This window comes from Mchenga conophoros, linkage group LG12 (assembly GCF_057382185.1).
Source record: "Mchenga conophoros isolate Kocher_MC1m ecotype Shallow Benthic linkage group LG12, M_conophoros_male_GT1.1, whole genome shotgun sequence".
NCBI classification, from domain to species: Eukaryota; Metazoa; Chordata; class Actinopteri; order Cichliformes; family Cichlidae; genus Mchenga; species Mchenga conophoros.
Window position 1 is genome coordinate 32,938,711 of NC_140537.1, and position 23,596 is coordinate 32,962,306.

General features: G+C 39.8%; 1 protein-coding gene across 21 annotated transcripts in view; it reads right to left on the reverse strand.

Annotated features, from left to right (window-relative positions):
- The window catches only part of LOC146563019 (calcium/calmodulin-dependent protein kinase type II subunit beta-like), a 78,062-nt gene that overhangs the window by 36,999 nt on the left and 17,467 nt on the right, over nucleotides 1-23,596 (reverse strand). For 16 of the 21 annotated variants that reach the window (XM_085295360.1, XM_085295357.1, XM_085295356.1 and 13 more), the window contains exons 6-12: nucleotides 9,225-9,297; nucleotides 6,042-6,144; nucleotides 5,547-5,630; nucleotides 5,286-5,380; nucleotides 2,977-3,099; nucleotides 2,686-2,769; nucleotides 435-477 (exon numbers count right to left, since the gene is read on the reverse strand). In XM_085295360.1, the coding sequence (XP_085151486.1) occupies nucleotides 435-477; nucleotides 2,686-2,769; nucleotides 2,977-3,099; nucleotides 5,286-5,380; nucleotides 5,547-5,630; nucleotides 6,042-6,144; nucleotides 9,225-9,297 (605 nt within the window). Of the gene's footprint in view, nucleotides 1-434; nucleotides 478-2,685; nucleotides 2,770-2,976; nucleotides 3,100-5,285; nucleotides 5,381-5,546; nucleotides 5,631-6,041; nucleotides 6,145-9,224; nucleotides 9,298-15,803; nucleotides 15,877-23,596 lie in introns of all 21 variants that reach the window. The other 5 variants (XM_085295358.1, XM_085295350.1, XM_085295354.1 and 2 more) reach the window with 1 other exon arrangement.

The window sequence follows — 23,596 nt, forward strand, 5'->3', positions numbered from 1 at the left end:
GGAGTTAGTCTACTTAATGAGTGATTTACTGGAGACCGAGCCAATTATCGGTCCTTTATTTAATTGTCACAAACTGTATATAGAGCATAATTTACAGGGGGGGTTTTTTGCCAATCAATTTTCTTCCTAGGCTCTACTACAATAGCTTTGCATCTGAAACAGAGACTTTAGGACAGCCTACTTTTTCTTACATACCCTAACCAGATCCCCCACCCCATCCTCTGGCTATATTTTCACAGACAGAATGTAATTCTGTGGGAAACACAGTAATTTGTTTGTGGCTGAAAAGATGTGTGGTGGAAGGCACCAGAGATCAATAGTGAATACACAGGATAAGTCAAGTTCTTAGGTGGAGGAATTTTAATACCGGCAGGTGTTGGTTCACAGATATGAATGGTAGGTTTACAAAAATGGAGGATTCAAGAAGCACTTACCGGAGAAATTTCGAGAAACCAGCATGGTAGTAAGAATGGCCCCCTGAGAAGAAAACAAAAGGACATAAACTTAATGATTTTGGTATTTTTATGGAAATTAAAACCCATTTTTCCCCTCTTCTGCTAGCAATTGATTGGTCACAGCCATCATTTAACCAACATTCAGGTGATTAAAGTGTTATATTTGCCGCTTGAATCAATAAAACTGTCTTCATTTGGAACAATCCTGATTTGCAGCAGGTGAAAGTCACACTGGAAGCTTTCAGTGCTACCCCTCAGCCTCCTGTCTCTCAAAATTAGGTGTCTACACCACCCGCCCAGCAGGGTGACAATAATACCCCATTAGTCTTTTACAGCTGAGGCGTAAAAGTCAATTGAAAGAGGCCACTATTTGTGTTTGATTTATAAATGATTTCTTAAATGTGGAGTGTAAAATACACACAGTAATTCATCAGCAATAAAGATATAACCCCAAATTAAGATTCAAATTATAGAGAGAGAAAAAAAAAACTTTCCTCCACAATAACAAAGAATACCAAGCTGCACATGTAACCCACTCAGACCTACTCACATCTAAAGCGCTGACAACAAGGCCAGGCTATGAAAATCAACAGCAAAAAAACTACTTGATAAAATGCAGCATGACTGCAAAGTGAGTCCGTATAATAGCCTGGCACACGAAAATGTTCTGCAGTATTGTCCTAGTCAAACAAAAATGTGTGAGATACAAAGACAGGAGACAAAGGACAAGCAAGAAAACAGAAGAGAGAAAAAACAAAGAACAATGAGGAAAGCAGCTCGTCTTAGCACTTTTTTTTCTCTGGAGAAATCATCTCAAACTGGAGGCGAAAACTTTTCAAAAATGGTTTGGAATTTCAAACAGACGATGGGATGATGATATGCCTAATATCAGAATAGATAACACATGACACATCTCTCGCTCCCTGTAATCAGAGCGAATAGAGTGGCAGTAACAAATGTCTAAAAGGTCAGAAATAGATATGAAGTCCACATCTGAAACATCCAGCTCAAATTCAGAATTAAAGAGAAAAGAACAGGCAGTAAATGTCTAGGAGATTTTTGCATCTCTAAATGATTTTATGCAACATATTACAAAAAATTAAAGCTACACTAGAGTAAAATCTAGAAAAAAAAGACTTAAAAAACAAAGTACACACAAAAAAGCTTGAAAATAAACAGCCCTCCTCTTGATGCTCTCCACTCTCTCACTCTCAGTTTTTTAGCCCCTCACCAGACAATGCACACTAAAAAGAAGTCAATTTTGAATTTTGGCTCGACACACAATTTAAAACCCACTCTCAGCTTGAAATGCATCAGCTTTGGGCCTCCCTTCTTATTTCCTGTGTGGACTTGTTAAATCTGGATATCAACTCTTTGCAATTGGCCTCCTGTCATGGACTAGAGTTTCTAAAAGCTAAAAACAGTAGATTGGTTTGACTTGAGACGGCAAAAATTAAGTGTGCAGAAAGGTTATTGTAGATTTTTTCTATTGACCACTAACACATAAAACATGTCCCTGCTTTAGGAAGTATCCAGAAGACCATAAGTTAATCATAGTATGCTAAATTTTAGCATAAACCTGGAATTGGATTTATTCAATTAAAATTTGTTATTGTGTTCGTTTTTATTTAAATGCACTAAATCACAGATTGATTGTCTGTACATTTTGTCCTCTTTTCATACTGTGCATGCTTTGATTTTCTTATATTTTTTGTTGTGTTTTGCAGTTTCTGTTCACTATGTAGCAAAACATCTAACCTTGCCACTTGACTTTAAATGTGAAAAGCCTGAGACAATTGTTTGACGCTGTTGGCATGTTAGTTGAATGGTGCAACATTTGCCTGCAGCCACCTGCACTTCAGCTTGCCATGTGCTGGTATTTAAGCCATGCCAAGAGTGGCCAAAAGCAGCAGGGTAACAGTGTCATGCTCCAATGGCTAAGCTGTTACGTCCACACAAAATCTAAGCAATAAATCAGTGTAAAAGGGAAACCATGCATAACACTGAATCTAAATTTGAAATGACTTTGCATATGTAAATATCATATAGATGAAGCAAATGCTATATTTTATACTGCAGGCCAATTAAACCCACTTATGTTTTCTTGAATCACTTTGGTGAACCCTAAAGTAATGGGGTAATAAAAGTGAGTGAGGACAGCAGCAGAAGGACTGAGAGCTTATTAGAGCAGAAGGGGAAGAAGTGTAATAGGGTGAGTATGTGAACAGACCTTGAGTTTCCTCCTGGCATTGAATTTCTTCAGGCACTCCACGGTCTCCTGTCTGTGCATCATAGATGCCACTGTGGATCGTTGCTGAGAAAAGGAAGAAGAGACGGAAGAAGAGGAGTGGGGTGGGTAGAGGAAGAGGGTGACAAATACAGAATTATATTTAGGGAGAAGAAAAAGATAAAAAGAACATTGTCTGCCTTCTTTAGATTTACATTTAAGGCACCCAGTAGTGTACTCCAGATGTGTACAAATAACTTTTGTCTGCTTGTCGATCAAGCAGAGGACACTTACGCAGACCCATGGGTGCTTGAGGGCCTCTTGAGCAGTGATCCTCTTGGCTGGGTTGATCGTCAGCATCTGGTTGATCAGGTTTTTGGCCTCTGGGGTGACTGTGTCCCACTCTGGGGATGGGAACTAGAGGCAGAGAAAACATAAATCTCACATTCACAGAGAGGATATAGAATGTCCTTAGATAGTCTTTAAATGGATTAAAACATATTTTCATATTACACCTGCTGCCTATCTTCATCTAAACACCTCACATAAGGGGAGCAAAATTATCCTTCATAATCACCATCTGAAAATTAACACATATCTGTGTTTATCTCTATTTATCCAATTGGCTCTCTAAGTTACCATATCCTTAGCACTGTAGGCTGCTTTGCAACCCACCTCTACCCCAGCTTCTTCTTTTCTTCCCCTTTCTGTCTTAATAAGTGCCGTTACTGATGCCTGCTCTGTTCTAAGCTGTCTTTCTGCTGCTCTCCTCAGCTCAGGCTCATCTTCTTTAAACATTTAGTGGTTCTGACTACCTTCTCATTTCCAGCTGTTTATGGCAATCTTACATCCTTCCTAAATCTATGCTGCAGTCAGTAGATTTTAAATAGCAAATCTAACTATGCCTTGGCCTTTTATCATGACTTTATGTAGTTATTTTCTTTGATGTTATGTCTCTGTAAGTATTACACCTGTACCATGTACAAATCTTCTAATTTTCAGGCATGCTTTTTTACAGTGTGACTACAAAATTTAATGCATGTAGATGAACCAACGTTCGTTCTCTCGTTTGACAGAGTGAACGTGTGTTTGCTGTACTGCTTAGATGTGTAGCTCAAAAATTTGAATATACTGAAAAAGTGCAGTTTCTTCATTATTAAATTAAAAAAAAAAAAACCTCATTTCCATAAATACGACACTCAATAAAAAAGTGAAATATTTCAACCCTTCTTTGTTTCCATTCTGATGGTTACAGTTTATAGGTCGTGAATAACAGAAAACCAGTAAAACAAACAAGTAAAAGTAAATAAAAGTAAATAAATAAAAATATATAAAAAAAATAAAGCACAGTAAACACCAGTAAACATTTCATTAAGATAAAAAAAAAAATCAAAAATGTCCAATTTAATTAGTTAACTGATATACTCAAGACTTTGTTCAAGCTCCTTTACCATAAATAAAAGCGGCGAGGCATGTAAGCAATCAGGCTGTGGCACTACTAAGGCTGCTTTGATCGCAGCCTTCCCCTCATCTTCAGAGATTCTCTGTGGGGTTCAGGTCAGACCAGTTGGCTGGCCAGTTGAACACAGTAACAACTTGGTCATGTTAATACTTTTGGGACTGAGGGGGGGTGCCAGGTCCTGCTGAATAAGAAAACCAGCATCTCCATGAAGCTTGTCAGCAGATGGAAGATTTTCAAACAAAATGCAAAATTTACTTTTATCTGAAATTAGGACTTTAGACGACTGAGCAACAGCCCGGTTCTTCTTCTCTTTAACCCAGGTAAGATACTTCTGGTTCAGAAGAGACTTGATATAAGAAATGTGACCGCTGTAGCTCTTTTTTCAAGGAATTGACTTTACGTGAAAATCCTCAAGGCTACGGTCATCCTTGTGCACCTTTTCCTATCCAAACTTTTCTGTTCCAGTCAACCTTCCACTAAAATACTTCAACACAGCACTGTGAACATCCAGACTGTTCAGCAATGAAACTTCTGTGGCTTACCCTCCTTGCAGTGCATCTAGAATATATTACAATTCTGAAATGCAACTTTGTATGTAACACACCCCGATGTGTTAAAATAGCAGCTTTACTTATAGCTTACATGTCTTTGTTGGAAATCTGCAGAGCAGAGAAACACAGAGGGACTAACAAACAACCCAGCTCCCTGACCACACATGACCTCAGGATGTTGCCAGTAGATGTCCATCCAACATTACAGCCACTCAGGCTCCCTGCGGATGTGTTGTTTAACGATACCAAAAGGCCAGTCCAACACAGCCCCAAGCAATTTGTTAAGAAATTCTCAACCCATCAGGTCCCGTTGTGTTTAGGCATAAACACAGTGTCCTATGAGCCCAGAATCACTGCCAGACTCAGGAAGACTCTCTCTCTCTCTCTCACTATCTCTGTCTGACATGGAGCTCAATCTGATCTCCATGCCATGTGTTCTAAGGTGAGGCTCATTCCCTTGCACCCCCTGAAATATGAATGAGGTGACTGAGTTATGTAATAGCAGCCAAAAAGGAAAGAGGGCAGTGGGAGGGGAGGGGAGGGCATTACAGCAGGAAGGGAGAAATGAGAGAGCGGGAGAGGAGACTCACATCATAAGCCCCAGCCTTGATCTGCTGGTACAGCTTGTGCTGGTCCTCGTCCCAGAAAGGAGGGTAGCCCACCAGCAGGATGTAGAGGATCACCCCTGAGACACACACAAAAACACATGGACAAACAAGTACACAGACACACACACAAACACACAAAATGCACATTTTGTTAGAAACTGGATTTCAGACAGTTTGTTTCTCAGTTTTTATCATCTAGGAAATACCATATGTGCCTTGTGTATATTTCTCTGAACAACTCACCACAGGCCCAGATGTCCACAGGTTTGCCATATGCCTCCTTCCTCAAAACCTCAGGGGACAGATACCCCGGTGTGCCAGCAAATCCTGCAGAAAAAACCCCCCCCAAACAATTGATTGACATGCTCAAGGCAATAGACTGTGTTGGTGCTATCTGTGGATCAGCTTATATAGGAAGCAACATAATCTTCAGTAAGATATGACCCATTGGTCCAAACAGGACTGAAATCTTGAGGATTTAAGATGAGTTGATTGTGAAGCACTGGCTAATCTCTTCCTTGAGAAATGCCACAGACACACTCACTGATCAGTACGGGTGTATCAGCACTACTAATCTTGATATTGCCAGACTGACTTGTGCAAATGCCTCTGTTCAGTGGCTTTTTCAGAACTGGAAGCTAAATTTATCTTTCATTACCAGTCTACGTTTCTATCACTGCGGTCACTGTGAGCCCATCAATAGCTTATGGGTTAAAATGCAGATGTGACTGTACCCACCGAACCAGGCCTGCTGATCCCCCTGCACCTCAATGGCGAGGCCAAAGTCGGCCAGTTTCACTGCAGCATTCTTACACTTGCTTGCCAGGAGCAGGTTCTCTGGCTGAAGAGTGAAAGAGGACAAAAAAACAACAACATTGGCATTAAGACTTTGAAATGGAGGATTGGGTACAAAACAAATAAACTGTCCTAGTAGGGAGAAAGAGTTGCAGGCACATAGCTAAGCATGCATGCAAAAGTTTGGACAGTTTCTCACTTTTTTCCAGTGCGTGCACGCCCACACACACACACGCACACACAGAAACAGATGTTATTTCAACAACATGCATGGAAATTATACAATAAAGGTTAGTCCGCATTTCTGTAGTGACTCTGTTGGTTTTCAGTGTTTTTTAGTCCCAGGCTCATGTGATGAGCTGTGGCCCTGTAGTCTCCATCTCTGTGGCCCAGATAATACAGTCAGCCTCATTATTCTCTGTCAGAGGAGGGCTCTAATAATGGGCTGCAATCCCCACTGGTCCCTGTTCTTTTTCACTTTCACTCACTACATCTCTCTCAATCTCACTTAATCAGTGCCTACGTAAAAGCAACTGACAATCTTGAATGTCAAATAAAGCACTCTGGTGGGAAATACAGTAACTTTTCCATTGACGTCCATAGACATACTGTGTTATTTCAGCCGATAACCAGAGGCTTGATAATACTAGGCTTTGCGCACCAACCTGTACACTGAATCTGAGACAGAAACAGTTAAGTCCTTCCCTCTGTTCGTTTAACTCCACCTGTTAAGTTACTCTGCTCGTCCAATTAGTCGCTGTAGTTGTTTCCTTAAATAGTAGACAGCAACACTAATCTAAACTTTATGAGAATGAGGACAATATATTTAGACTGCATTTCTGTCACTGACTCCCCTGCAATGCAGCAGCATGCGTTTTCACATCCTCTGCCTTCCTCTATCTGTTCCCTCTCCTAATATGTTTAGAGGCATACTGTGTATTTGAAGCACAGATTGTTGAAAGTGTTCTTTCACAGTCTTTGAGGTCATAAGTAAAAGAGAGCGACTGAGTGAGTGAAGCAGTAATCCGAAGGCTCTGAGCCTACCTTGTGTCATCACATTCTCCCGGCTCTACCACTTCGTTAGGCTTTACTCTTTTGTAAATGGGGAGTTAGAACTTGCCAACACTGCAGCACTAAGATAATCCGTGAAAACGGATGTGGGCGGAATTCACGATGAAGCATCCGCTTCCATCAAAAAGGTGCATAAATGTGATGCAAAACAAGCAGGCCAAACGTTCAGACATAACAGCAGCAATCACCATCAGCATTTGGCAGAGGCACAGCTTCCTTTTCCATCTCTTCAGCGCACACATACACTTGGACATCTACACACAGCTCAGCACACAGATGACTAGCAACTGGTTTGGTTGAGGAGGGCAGAAAAGGACAGAATACAGCTGACAGAAAAATCTGTATTGAAGAGCAGGTCATGAGTGGGTGTTTTAAATGGTATGATTCCAGGCTTTCTCTTCTCCCTTTTATTTCTTTGCCTGTAGAGAATCTGGAGATGCTGTGGCATTCCTGCCATTAGATAAAGCAGCACGGATGTAGACCTCTAATAAGAAAGCACACCATTTCAAATATGTTGCTCTGGTGTGGAAGGAAAATTGCTCCCATTTCATTTTACAGTGACATAAATGCTTAAAGAGATTAATATGTACAGATTTTTTTTGCACTAGACACGCAAACCCTTATCTTATAGATGGTTTAAAAACTAGCAGCATAAAAAACAGTCATCCAAGAGTAAAATAACAAGGTTATGTCTTATATACCCAAGTAATTAAGTTTGATACAGTTTAATTAATGCATCTTATAAGACCGGTTACCTTCATTACTTTTGTTGCTGAGGTTTCCAGCAACATAGACATATAGCCTTGGGATCAGTACACATTTAATTTCTGAGATGTCAAAAACACTATATAGCATCTGCTTTACAGTCTGTACATAGATATGGGTTTTTGGGGCACACACGTGAAAGTGTACAGTGTGTTGCCGACATTTTCTGTATCCCATTTTCCCAATTTGAGGGTTCTTGTGACTCAGACTGTCCTCAGCCATCACACTATGACCTACTGCATGAAACACTCTCCAACACTCGGGTGTGAAACCAGATAGGTGAGTCAGCTAAATAAAGACATGAGCCACAACAGTTCTGATAAACACAACACGCCTTTACTGGAATGCCTGACATTTGCATAAAGGTCTACTGGACAGCAGAGGTGCATCACGTAAAACAAGATGCAACATAAAGGCATGCAAATGCAAAACACAAACAGGTAAAAGACTTGTTTCTATTCTGATGCTTATTCACACATGGTTTATATTTAAGGTGTTGCTTTGGAAAACTAAAAGGCATCTTGAGAAAAGAAAAAAAATCCCTGAGAGCAGTGAGAACAATGTGAAAATGCATTAACTGTTTCCAGCTCTAAAATGGACTGAACTAGCTGGCAGTCAGCTAACACAGGCAAACTTCAGAACACTACAAGTTAATTAACGGGCCTTTACAAAAAATGAGCTGTCACGTTTAAGTCAATCTAAACCTCACAGGGTGCCTGATAATCAATAGTTCACATCCATCTCTATCTGGTAAATGAACCAGAGATCAGATTAAGTATCCTCTTGGTAGAACTTAGATGGATCCATCAATAAAAATGGGACAGCTGTGTAAATGACAAATTCCTGCTCCAAAAAGGTTACAGAGAGAAGGCGCAGGTCAGGTGGAGTGACCTGCATGCATGTCTAAAATCCTCTTACACCAGGGAAAGTCATGTTTATACAACAAGAAGGTGACTGCAGAGAGCTGGAGGCTGCGTACGACAGAAGAGAGCCAGACAAAAGCTGGAAAAAGCATTTAACAGTCCCTCAGTCATCACCACAAAGCCTAAAGGGGCTGTTGGAGCGCTGACTGGGGGCAAAAGCTTTTACCTAAATCTGAGTAAATACTATATGTTTTACAGTTAGATCAGAAGGCAGGAGGCTTTGCAAGCGACATTACATCAACAAATAATACAGACAGTCTGTCAATAATAAATCAGACAAACCAGACCAGACAAATAACACACCCACAACCCCCCCGACACGAATATATAACTCTCAAGGGACAGCAAGGTGATCCTAATTACTCACCTTCAGGTCCCGGTGCACCACGCCCATTTGATGGCAGTGAAGCACCGCCTCCAGGATCTGCTGGATGCAATGACTGCATGCAAACACCAAGGAGGGGGCTCATGTTAGTCTCAGCAGCGCTTCACTCGCGTGCACAGGCCAAGGGAGTAGGGTGTGAGGTGAGGAGTGGGGGTGTTATGGAAGGTAAGAGGGTTAGAAAAGAGGTAGCAAGGGCTCTTCTGTTGCTTTGACCTTTTACTGGCCAATCAGGGTTCAGTTTTGCAAATTTCCACTGGATCCAAATGTGATGCCGAGCTCAGACTACACAATATTTGTGATTGTTTGAGGTGATTATAAAGTCTTGCATCTGTTTGACCGAGAGACACCGTAGACTGCTCCACTATCGATCATGCTGGCTCTCTTACAAATTGCGCATGATGTCATCAGGAAGGAGGAGCTGGCTATTTCCAAGCAAAGAATGTAAACCGACAATGGCAACCACTGCCACAGTGTATGTGATAGTGGCCAGCTGGCATTATTCCACTTCCTCTTTCATTTTGTGATGTTTACAGGTGTAGCTACACACAGCTGGGAAAAAATAAATAAATGGTTTAATGGCTGGTGGATCTCTCTGTGCTACTTTTGGTCAACATCACAGAAGTTAAAAGTGGACATCTTGAAGTGTCCATAAAAACAGCATGCATGCTGCAAGACTCCAATTTAGTCTTTTTTAATGTCTGATGATATCTACCACTCCTGCTCTTCATCAGACAATAACAGCTTCTTAAATTACATGTTGCTGGTCACATGATCACATCATGTCCAATCATAACACATATACCAACCTAGTGTCCAGATGCAAGAATGTTTTTTGTCCATTATGACACACTACACAAGACAAAATGACTGACTGACTATCAGTCAGGTCTTGCTGAATAATCAACCCTTTTCACGCTTTACCCAAACTGACGCCCCTGTGCTGTGGCCATAACTAGGCTGATATCATATAGGCTGAACCCGGCATAATACCTACTATAACATTAATTTCTTAGACTGCAAGACTAAAAAATGGATTGCTCAGGCTTGCTCATCTCTGGTGAGCTTCTCACTTAAAAGGTGACCTAAGTTTTAGGTGGCGACTGTGGCTGTGAAACAAACACCTTCCAGCATATCAGACGTCATCATTGACCTTCATTAGTGAAGTTTTTGGGGGCTGGCTGTAGCCATGAGTTTGACTCTGTGGACTGCAAGGTCAGAGGTATGCAACAGAAGACTCCTTTGAGTCAGTTTAATCTGCAAATAACCAATGGATACAGCCTATGATCTTTGTCTTAGGTGGTCTATTCTTGGTAGATGACAACCCAATCTAAGAAACACATTTACTGTTGGCTAAGGGCGGATTCTCAATACCCCACCTCCCTCCATGAACTAGCCAGCAGGCTTTGAGTGATGAAAGAGGGGTGTGAGGAAATGGCTGGCCAAGGGGGGCTACAGAAAGCGTTGATGAAGGAGGTAAGGGAAGGAGTGAGTCATTGTGCAATTAATAACAAGATGTGTCTGGGATCAATGCCATGTCTACTGCCAGTCTAGCTGGCCTATGCTGACAAGAGTAGTCATTCTGGTGTCAGCAAGCCTCCAGACACTAAAAATAAAGCCAAAAACTGTACAAGGGATGCTGAGGGGCGATCGAGGTGTGAGTGTATGCAGAAATTAGATGATATTCCTCAGCAGGGTGAGGTGTGAATTAATGCAGAGCCGCAGTAATACACACTCACAAATGTACTGTTGGAAATGTTTTGCTGTGACCGTGCATATATGCTTCCTGTGCACTGACAACGTTTTTCCACCTTTCATTTGTTTATTTATTTTTAAACAGAAATTATTTTGAGGAGAGAAACAAAATTCCAGGTTTACTATTATAAAAAAAAAAAAAAAAAAGGTATTATTAGAAATGTAATGCAACATCTACTAGATTCAGTTACCAGTATTTGAGGGTGCAAAGGGAAAGGGCTTTTGTCTCTACTAACAACCCTGATTTCTCATTCAAAATGAAAAAAATTGAGTCATTATTGAAAAGCATTAAAACTAGCGGGGGGATTATTTTCTAATAAGAAAGTTTCATTTCTATTGTCTGACAGTTCTTGCAAAATGAGAAAAAAGAAAAACAAGTAAGACAGAGATATCTTTCCAAAGCAGTATGGCATTTCAACGTCACTGATTCATTTAACCCTGAGTTATATTTCACCACCTCACCTGTGTCACGTCCTACTAAGCAGCTGCTTACATTTGAAACCAGGCTTGTTTTCAGTGTGAAGGCAGTGGAAATATTGAAAAGTTGGGCTCACTTGTTCTCACCACTAATACTTGGGAAATGAAACTAAAGCATATTTTCTGTGGCATCGTTAAAGCGACTATGAAAATGCTTTTGCACCTTTTTTTTACCACTGTGCAGCCAGTCAGAAGGTGAAAATGAACTCCCTTCATTGGAAAAAAAAACCACTTGATCCTTGTCGATAATACAGAGTAATAAATACATTATGAGAAGAAAATACCTTTCCTATATTTCAAAGCATTCAAAAGTCGGAAAAAGCATGAATTATTAATTTCTCAGCACAGAGAAGCTCAAAGCTTCACAAAGGGAATTTACTTGCCAAGGGTTAAGAAATGATGCTTGTTGAAAAGTCAGACAGAAATTAGCTGGCCTCATTTTTCTTTCTAAACATTTTTTATTTCGTTAGTTTGAGGACAGTATGTTCTAATGGCTTGGCAATTAATCAACAAATAATTTGTCACACATCCTGGATTTTTCTCTCCACTGCTCTCAAGGTCATCCTCAAGAATTAATTTTGACTGGTGCGAGATGTACCAAACATTTAAAAAATAGCTTACAGATGGCATTTATTTTGAAGTTAGTTGCATAAAAAAAAAAAAAAAAAAAAAAAACTGAACTGAAGACCACAAGCATCATCATTATCGTGTTTGTGGGATTTTCCGTTACACAAACTCCTTTAGTAACCACAGCCGGATGGATTATTTCTTGCGTGCAGCCTTTAAGTCTCCATTATTTATACTGTTAAAATCCTGGAAACCGGATATGTGTAAGAGAAGTCGGAACCAAGTCAAGTATTTTTTAAAATGCTATCTGATGTTTTATTCAATCCCAGATGCTGTAAACAGTGCAACAGTGTGAAAGCGTACTTGCACAGGTAGGCAAATTAAATTTTCAGTAAGTTCTTGCAAATAAACAATGAAAGAAAAAAAATCAGTATAGCAGCAGCTGAAGATTTCAACTATCAGAAACTGAGCTGTAATGAGGGAGATGTTTTGATACTGCAGTCATGTTAAACCTCGAAGGCTGAATTACAGCCATAGAGTGCAATAAAGCACGAGTCGGGCCAGTCTGTGAAATATTATAACATGAGAGAAATAAGAGACAGGGAGAGACAGAAACAGAGAGAGAAAGAGAGAGCGATGGACTGGCAAGACTGTAAAGTTCAGGGCTATAAATTAGAATCCTGTGTCTTGTTTCTAAAGGTCTCCCAGTGAATAAATACTAGGCAGGTCACACCAGCATGTGGCTGTAAACGTGCGGTCAAGGCTAAAACAACTTCTCTCCATGAAATGTGTCTGTGCTCTTTTGTATTCATGTTCATGGATAAATATGTTGGTATGTAAGCAATTCAAAATGAGAGACTGTGTGCATATGCACATTTCAAGCTTCCTCCGACACTTTTGTCAGCTGTTGAGCTCTCTTACTTGTCTGTATGTGTGTTTGAGCGTCCAGTAAGCAAAACCACATGAACCCAAGCACTCCTGAATTGGGTATTGTTAGGAGTGGTCATGTCATGCAAGTCATGCCCAATTTTTGCAGGCATTCTGCAGCATTTATTTCAGGTCATTGAAACATCATATACAGACTCCTACTACAAGGGAAACCCCTTTAGCGTCATTTTTAGAGTGAAGCAACAATGAAAACTACAAAAGTTCGCTTTGAGAGGTAGGTGGTGTGCCAGATGGTACAAATCACAAGTGTTTATTGGGTATTTTACTGGGCAAAAATACACCCTTTCATAGTGTTAAGTACGTGTTTTAAAGCAAACTTCTCCCATTTGCATTTCTTTTGTTTTTATGTTACTCGCAGTGACAACAGAAGCAGAGCACTACAGACTACTGGCTCAATAGCACTGCCCTGCACTTTGTAAAATGACTGTACGCGAGTAACCAGCATGCTATATGATACCTACAGGTCCTGAGCAAGTGTTAGTATGTTACAACTTGGAATTGAGAACAGGTCTTCTTTCGTCAAGCCATCCTTGTGCATCAAACAGAATATATGTGTGCGCATTTGTATTTAACATCAATATAAAGTTGGAGTTTTTGCATATAGTATTATCCTGGATTCAGAAACAAACACAGCCAAACTTTGTTTAACTGTAAGACAACACATATGGCTTTCTGTACACTTTGTGGATAAGCAATACAATCTGCTCTAACAAGCCACATTTGCTTGTAGTTCTGCTGCAAACTAACAAGTTAGTCCAATTTAAAATATTCTTCAAAGAGGAAGTGAATAATTAGGTCGACAGATCACAGCAGCAGATGCACCACAGGACAGGAATAATTTGTGCCTGTTTTTTTGTGTTGTGGTTCTAGATAGAAAACATTACTATGACAGTACGTGACAACAAAAACAATGTTTCACTTGTGGTTTAAATTGTACATTTTCAAGCAGGCGTTTGATAAATTATAAGCTGGTCAGAATTATTTTTGCTTCTGTGCCTTGAATTAAAGGTGCAGTATTGTACTGTTGTCTAAACCTGAGAAACATGAGCTCAAAACAGCAATCAGATACCCTAAATGCTCCAGTCTATAGGCAGCAATACACATTGCCATTGCCACTACTACTTTAACATCAGCAATGCTAATAAATTCCTTAACATATTATCATTTAACACCAACATTCAATGTTGCAGTGTTTACATTTTTAAAGTCTAATCTCTAAATCTCCCCCAAAAAGGCAATGTTTGACAGCGACTCTAACAGGTGTCCAAGGGAAAGAGCAAAGAAAACAACATCTTTTCTTCCTTTTTGTTTTTATATCCACAGGTAGACTCAACCGTGTGGAGATCTCACTGCACTGTTGCACTGATTGTTGGTCTTTTCCTGCAGAGATTCATAGATCAACATCTACAAGTTGTAGATTTTTCACAGCCACTTAGAGGCAGTGTAATGGGACTATTCTTGTTCATACCGTGCCTTTGTCAGCTCTTCAGTATTCCTCCTTTAGATTTTCAAATAATCACCATTCAACCCACGCAGTGAATTGCACACCTTTGGCACACTGTTGGCTTACTGAAGGACCATACAAGTCTGTCTCCAGAGCCTTTACACTCTTGAATTCCCATAATCCTTCTCTCAGCATAGCCTGAGAACTATGCAAATGGACACGGATGCATAACCATAAATCCTCATTTTAAAATACAATGAATTCAGTGTTTCATTCTACAGCGATGTATGTCTTGTTAGACTAAATATCATAGTATACTGCACTGATATCTATTACCTGAGATTGAATGAGCGGTAATATTAATAATAATAACTCCTGCATCGTACTGTACGGCTGAAGGTCTAGAATAAAAGCTTTTTTTAAGGCACTACACTTGTTTATGAAATCACCTTTAAGACTTCATATCAGAATGAAATTGTGTTTAAAATGAGTTTGCTTAAGTGGGTTTAATTTGTGATATCTCTGATGTTTTAATATTATCATATGAGTAATATTATAGCAGCATCCTAAGGTTTCATTTTATTATATTAGAGCTACTTTGAGTCTGACTACGGTGACGTCAGGAAGAGACAGATTGAATATCTAATAAGAAAATCAAAAATATTAAGGAAAATATTCTTTGTTTTATAATCTCGGCTCCTATTTTGCTGTGTGTCTTCGAGCCTAAGATCCCGTAACACCTCTATAAAGGGGTTAAATGAGGCTGTCCTGAAAATTCAGGGATCAATACAAGAGAAGTCGGCATTTTAAAGGAAGAGAAGATAAAGAAGGAAGAAAAAGAGAAAAAAAATCAATGAAGAACACAGTAAATATAGCTGTAGATTTTTCCTAACGAGCCTGGTGGGGAGAAATTGATGGTTTCATGGCCTGGATATTTATTGCACCTGCAGAAAGTTGTGTGCTTGCTGCAGGTGACTGTGTGTACATTTGTTGAAGTGCATTCATTAATAGATCTGGCTGTCAGTCAGTGCAACAGGAGCTTTTGTTATGTGGGCGCTGTAAAAAGAAAAAAAAATAAAAGGTTGAAAAGAAAGGGGAGGGCAGATGGATCAGGGAGGGTGAGTGAGGTAGGCCAGGGTCCTCCAATTAAAATTTAAAACACGACGCAATAAGACAGCAAAACGTAAACAGCATACCAAGAGACAAGTCGGACAGGCGGACATCAGACCAGTAACTGACAGGAACGACACCACGAACTGACGAGATTGAGGAGGAAGGAAGGAGAAAAGAAACGAAGGAAGCAAGCAAAAGGATGGGGGGGAAGGGGACGTTAGGAGGGTGAGGGATGCAGATGCTTCTCTACTTTTACTAACCTTCAGGTCCCTGTGCACTATGTCATGTTGGTGAATGTGATGGACACTTTCTAGAATCTGATGGATACAGTGACTGTGAAGACAAAACAGAGAGAGGAGGGACGGTGGGAGTGGAGAGGGGAGTGAAAGGATGGATGGAGATGGATTGACCGTAGGATAGAGAGGGGTGAAGGTGGAGAAATGATAGAGGAGTGGAGGAGAAGAAAGAGGGATGCCAAATGAGTGACAGAGAAAAGACAAAATGAAAGATGAGAACAGGGCAGGTTAGGAGGAGGAAGAGAGGTCATGTAACAGGTGGGAGGGAGAAAGGAGAAGGCAAGAGAGATTGATGCAGACAGAGGTGGAAGGAGAGGGATGGGTGAGTGAATGCAGGTGGAGGAGACAAAAACGTTTCGTTTTGCTTCTTTAAACATGATGAGAGACAGGGGCAGCCACAGCAGAACAACCTGGCAGACAAAAAACACATCAAACACTGACAGAGGAGAGGAAAGGAGAGGAGAGGAGGAAACGAAAAAAGATGACAGGTTTTGAAAGTGAAGATAAAAATGTTCTGCAGAGGAGAAAGAAAATGATAATAATACATAAGAGAAATGGAACACTTATGTATAGGATGAAACTGAATCATAGAAGACTGGTGGGCTGTTGTCAGGCTATTTTTCCATCACTAAAAGGAAAACACATCACCATGCGTGTGCACTGCAGAGAGACACATGAAACTAACTCGCTATAATGTGTGTGCGTTTGTATTTTAATGTGTGTGCATGTAGGCTTAGTGCAATGAGAGAGTTTAATGTGCAGAATATGTGACTAATAGCAGGCGCAAGGAGACAGGCAGCCTGCAGGATCCACACCCACACAGTGTCTAATGAGTGGGAGGCCTGAGAGAGAGAGAATCAGAGATATACAGTACGTATGTGCATGCCCGCTCACACACACACACAGCTTATGATTTGATACTCGTCAACACCAAAAGGCATATTTCTGTTATAGTAAATCCTACTGACTGCACTAATTTCCTGATCCTGGAAGCAATCTGCAGCCACATGGTAATCCTACCATTACATTTAATGCGTTTCAAAAAAGAAACCTGAGTATGTAAAGTAAAGGCATTTAGAAGATGTAATATAATGCTTTTTTCTAATCTTAAAGAGTAACTTAAAAAAAAAAAAGCTGCAGGCTCAGCATTGCACCGTTGCTGCAGTGAACTTCAAAATGAACCAACTGACCATCATCAGCATCAAAGATCGGCGCAGCACTGTTTAAAATTTAACCCTAGTCACAAGTTCCTGACCTGAGCTCTTGTGTTAAATGATTTCTAACCCGCAGCATACTAAACGGGAGGTCAGTGGTTTCCAAACTCCATTCGTGTGGCACCTGGAGCCACCCAACATCAAGAGTTAGATGTTATGATATATTAAATACAGAAAAACTAGATGGCACCCTGCAGATTTACACATTAATATTTACTTAAAATGTATTTTCCTTAAAAATAAAATCAGTAAAATAAAAACATTTTGTAGGCATTTCACTAGCTGGGTCCACGTCCTCATTTTAGGTTTGACAGCATTTTAGTAGGTAAAAGGTGAATGGTTTGGACATTAATTGAGCCGCAGTTTGGGGAAGGCCTCGAAGGGGAGTGGCAGCAGCTCCCAGGCCTGGCCGGTCCCCATGTACTAAATAGAAGTGAAGAAGTTAAAGAATTGAAAAGGTCAGGGAGGGTGGGGCACATACACGAGAATGAACAGCTTTTAGAACTGGGGGAACCTATATAGATAAGAACCAGAAGGTGCGTGTTTGGAGGTGTGGTCCCACTCCTGAAATTCTGATACTTAATCTCCAATTAGATAAGACAAAAAGATGTTGACACGTCACTAATAGGTGGTTTTTGGTCTTGTTTGGAGGGATAATCAGATATATACAGCTGAAAATATATAATATAGTGAGCATAATGCAGCCAGAGTCTGTTGAATAATAATCGGTTATATTTTTGTTAGTGTACTTTAACTTGTGAACAATCCATCTGACAAAGAGTCAGATAGTAAAAGTAAACAAAGTAAACATATAATATTTATTCATAACAATCAAGGAAAGTTACTTTGCAGTAGCAGTTAGTGTAATTTTAATGACAAAGGGAATTTAAAAAAAATTAAAATATTATATTTTTATAATTATAATCTATTAAAAGCATGTATTGGTTTTCCATGTAATGTTAAAAAAAATGTTTTAAAAGGTTTTCCAGATTCTATACATGATAGTTGAATGGTTGACGAAACAAGAAAGGGCGCTACATGTAGTAAATCCACCCTAGAGTAAGGACTTAACAGCAGCACCGCAGAAAAGCATAGGTGGGTGTACAGCACAGATAAAGATGTTTTATGAGTCACAAAGTTAACAGTTATCATTAAGTGGTTATGATAACTATTTGTGTTTGACTGTTTCAGGAAGGACATGCCTGTGACTTACTCAGATAAGAGGTGAAGACCTGCACAGAACACCACACCGTCTGGCTTCTTCTCTTCAATATAACCTGCTCTATATTTGCTTTTTCACACTTCCTGATGCTGCTGTTTGGACTGTCAGTTAATATAAAGTGACAGTGATTTGAAAGTTTACTGCATGCCTGCGTGGACACAGTGTTTGGCCTGACAGAAACCCACTGAGTATGGCATTTAGAAATAGGGGAGCGTCTCCATGCTGCTCCTTTGTTTATCCATTTGTGCATGCCTCTAATATCTCACTGTCCAAAACCATTTTGTCATTCCGAGTGATTGTTTATGGACTCCTGGCGGGGCAAAGAGGGGGGGGGGGGAGTGCAACGCTCATCTTACTGGCTAAAAAAAAATGTGACTTGCTCAGCACTTTCAGCTATAACGTCCCACTGTTCTCTGCAGGAAGCTGAAGTGACACTCGGAGGAAAATCAAATACAGCATCAGTGAATGTGTCAAGCGTGGGGCACCTTCTGTACCTCTCATATGCCTGAGATGCTTTCAAACTACACCGTGCTTTCTCTTGTGAGCATGGTTAAAATGTTTTTTTTAAAAGAGGATCATAGAAAAAATAGATTGGCTGCCATGTTTTTTGTGCTACATAAAGATGAGGATGAAAAAAAAAAAACAAGTAAGAACAAACAAAACAACCTTTCAAAATACTTCACCATGGAAACTAAAGCGCAAACCATTCGTGGCAGTGCATCACTGTAGCCAAGCAGAAAGTAAATTCTCAGAGCAATGTTTTGCATATTAAAGACAAGACAGAATCAAAGTTCACAATATATTTAATGTCTAATGCTGTGGGGTGGTGTGAGGATGCGTAGTCCAACGCTGATCTACAAATCAGGACTAAACTTACCTTCTTATGACAGGAACAAATCTAGATTAAACACTAAACTGAATCTCTTAATCTCAGGCTGCACAGTCTGAGCATGTGCATCAGATTTCACTCCACAGAGAGTTTCACTAAACTGCTGGCTGGTATAAAAAGCTCACATAATCTGCCTGGTCAAAAGAAAAGAAAAAACAACATTTCACTGCACTACTTTTAAGCTTTTTTAATATTGATTTCCATGCAGAGTTGTGTTATTTTTTTTACTAAGCCCCTAAAATCTACTTCAGCACATCCAGAAGATTCTCAATAGAAGTTAAGGTCTGGGCTCTTTGGTGGCCAATCCATGTATAAAAATGATGCCTCATGCTCTGTAAACCACTCTCACAACCTAAGACCAAAGAATCCTGGCATTGTCATCTGGAAATATATTAATCCATGACCCACACCTTATATATTTTTTACTTTTAAGATGTTTCAGAAAGTGTGTGGGGAAAATGGTTTGCTAACCTTAACCGTAAAACAACTTAATAAATCAACAATGTTTGTGTGCCACAGCTCCTGCTCCCTAAATATTCCTGAATGCAGCTTTATTTGTAATCAAATAAAGCACGATGGCCTCGATCCAATCAAACGCTGCTTAAGAGAAGCTCGATTCTGACGGGGGGCGACAAGGTGTTATGCTGCACAGTTTGGGGTCTGTGAGACTAATTATCGTAGCTAATTAAAGTCCCACTTCTTGCTGGTCTCCAAGGGAGCGAGGGGGGAGGACTGGGGTGGGGGTGGTAGGTGGAGGGGGGAGGTGGGGAGGGGGGGTACTGGCCTGAATGAGTGACATTCAGAAAGGAGGGGAAAGGAAAGTGAGTCCGTGTGTGTATGTGTGCATGAGCAAGGAATGAACATTTCAAGGGTTGCAAGGTGGGTGGCAAATGCTGTAGGGTTTATGTGTACTGTAGGATAAAGCAGGTGCCTGGCGGCCTACACATAAAGAGTAAACCACTGCATCGCTGCTGTCAAAACAGATTACAAATTCCAAAACATATACAAGAACATTTCTTTATATCCTGTTATGGAAGTATAGTTCAGCTGCCTTTACTTGGCCACTAAAATAAATAAAGTGCATTTTGTTTTATTAGTTTAAAAGCATCACACACGCAGTGAGATGCCAGTATGCAATAAATGAGACAGTAGCCTCTGATGGAAAATGCCCAGTAGAAAGACAACATTTAATCCAGAATGAAAAAAAGAAAAATCACCCCTGTTGAATTTAGAAGCACCATCACGACAGAGCTACATCTAGTATTTCATCATTCTTTTCTCTGACACCATCAAAATGGTAATTTAGTGAATGAAAGTCAGATTTATATATAGCAGATCTCTCTCTGTATGTCTCGGATATGCTATCACCCTCAGTACATAAATTATAGTATGCGTGAGAATCAGAAAATCTCACAAGATGATACTATTACGGTTTGAGTGGTATCGCGATATAAAATGATTCTGTGATGAGACAAGATATTCATCACAAATTCTGTGTAACTGAGTAAAGAAAACCACTAAAAAGGCAGAAGGCAGTAATTATGTATACTTTTAATTCACTTGTAATCCGCATGAGTATGTATGTTATCGTTATTATCTGATAATAATTCAATATGCCATCTTAACAAGTTAGTTCTTGGATTTGCCGTCTTGTGTGTTCGTTCTATTTCACTGCAAATACTGTTTCCATCCCCTTTATCAATTTTATTTGATAAGCACCAACAAAAAAGTCAGGAAGTGCCTGCATGGATATTTATAGGATATCTGTATTGCTTTATATATATGACCATCGTAATGACAGTAAGTAAGGTGTTTGCCTTTTCATACAATTTCTATCGTACTGTAAGTTTCTGAAAAGCAGAGAATCTTAGATGCATTTGAAACAGCGAAACCACATTTACGTTTTTTGGAAGCATAAATCGTTTCTTGAGATAAAGATTTTAAAAAAATCTCTTATATTTTAGACTTGTGAGTGGGTACATTTGCATTAAAGTGAACAAATTACAGAGCACTGTGGGTTATGACCTTTCTGCTGTGAGTGATATAAGTGCCTCTTAGCCACCTGTTGTAACTGCTGACATTAGCAGCTGACATCTATATGAATGTTTTCCTGAAAAACAAAACAATTCACCCACAAAGACGACAATGCATATCCAGTCCATCTTATGAGCTAATCTTGGACCCAGTGCTAAAATTAATGACCGTAAGGACCAGGCCATATCAGGGTTGATTTACCTGTTGATGGAGCATAGCGTGATTAAAAATAACACGATTACTGTGGTTTAACTGACATATAGATTGAGATATATGGTGTCAGGGAAGAACAGTGCAGCTTACTTTAATGGAAAATATTAACAAGAGTTACTGAACTTGATGATGATGATTCCTGACTTACAAATCAAACAATGACAGTAAAGTGTGTAAACAGCTCACTGGTCGGGGATGTTTTACCCAAGGATATCAAAGAAACAAAGTTTCATGATTACCTGAACCCTCACCATCCTCGTTAACTCGAAGAAACCTCAGAAAATAAAAGTTAGCCTTTTCCATCAGTTACACAGTCGATGCTAAAGAGTAAAAGCACTTTAAACAAACTAAGTCAAACTCTGAGTGGAGACTTGGGCTGAAATTGGCCATTTACTGTGCCAAACTGGTGTGATTTTCTACAACAGCAGACTATTCAGTTCTGCTTTTAATGTTGCTGAATGGACTAACACCCACATCACAACTGTCAGTTTCAAGCATCTCTCTCACTCTTCTCTCAGCCTATTGTCTGTCCACCCCCCCACTCCATTTCCTCTTCCGCCATTGGTTAAAAAGCAAACTGTGTGTATGTGTGTCGATGAGTCAGCATGAGTGGTGGGTGTGAGATATAAAACGGCATGGGTGGCTGTGGGGGAAGGGGGAGGGGGGGTGAAAAAGAAAGTAAAGTGGGGGACGGAAGCAAAAGAGAAAGAAAGAGAAAAGCAAGAAAGTAGGTAGGACGCGCACACGCACGAGGTGGACAGGGCCATGCTTATATTCTTGTTTTCATATTTCTCAGTGTATAAAGGAAAAGCATGTGAGGAACATGAATGAGCAACATAAGAGTGTAAAGGTGTACCCTGAAGATCCACACCAGCTAAGCTATTTGAATCATTGAAAGAAGCATACCTGAGGTTTGACCAATTAGAGTTCTACACATAGTTACAAACACCAGCAACCTATTATGTGAGAGATACAATGCAGTTTTATGTTCTTTGTAGCAAAGGCTGTCATTATCTTGGGGTTTCGATTTTCCTGTGCCAGAAAATAATTACTGCTTTTGAGGCTATTTTAGCACCACACGCTGCACTTCAAGTGAAATTATTTATTTTCTTTTTGAGAACAAAAAATCGAACGACGTATTCATCAAAACACTTGTGCCGAGAGCTTCTTGCTGTGACACGTTTTACGCTTTGCAGCCCATTTGTAGGTTTACAACAAACACCACTTTTTTCTGGCTTCATTTTTTTCCCCTGTTTTCCTTATAAGACTCGATGGTGCAAGACATTAAGATTTATACATTTATGTTAAAATAATATGAAATGCAATAAAAAAAAAACTGCCTAGATTTTGTTTGTATAGACCTGAATAGGTTAAAGATGACTTCGAGTGAGTCCCAAATTAAGCCACTTCTCTATTCTGTGCCGACTGATCACCTTTAAAAGGCAAATGAAATGTTTTTCTAAACTTTGATGTCAAACATGCATCATGTCATGTTTGATGGCTGTGTTGTCAGCTGGAGTTTAATGTATGGCTGTAACAAACAGCTGTAACTAAACAGAGACAGAACTCCGTCCTGTGGCAAGTGTCTAAACCCATAGCTGGTTTGTGTCCACCTGCTCTCTGTATGCTTTAGTACTGATTTAGGATTTTGCTGAGCACGTCTGGGTCCGACTTTAAGCCACTTAGCAGAAAAATCAGCTCCATAATAACAAGTTCACAGAAGAAAGAAGCAAAAGAAAACAAAAGAATGTTTTGCTTTTTCATCCAAAAACTTGGTAAACTGTGTTTTTAAGGATGTTATATCAATGCAACAACAGTTATTGTTATTGCTCAGATATTTTGTAGTTATATAAACATCTTAACACATATCTTGCGTTATGCATGTGTTTGCAACTTCGACCCTAACCATAGGTGACAAAAATACAAGTATCTTAGTCACCACAATTTACTGTGTGTGATTTGGTACTGAAAACCTATAGTGGTCAAACCTCAGTCTGGTCTTAAAGGTAGTCCTGTGTCAGTGTGAGAGGTGAAGTACTCTGATGTAAAGGAAGAGGCAAAGGACAGAGGAGAAATATAACAAACAAAGGGGGGATAAAGATGAAAAGAACAAAGAAAGTGGCGGTGGTAGTAGTATAGCAATGAAAACAGGAAGTGGAAGGAAGACCACTAACAGAATAGAAAA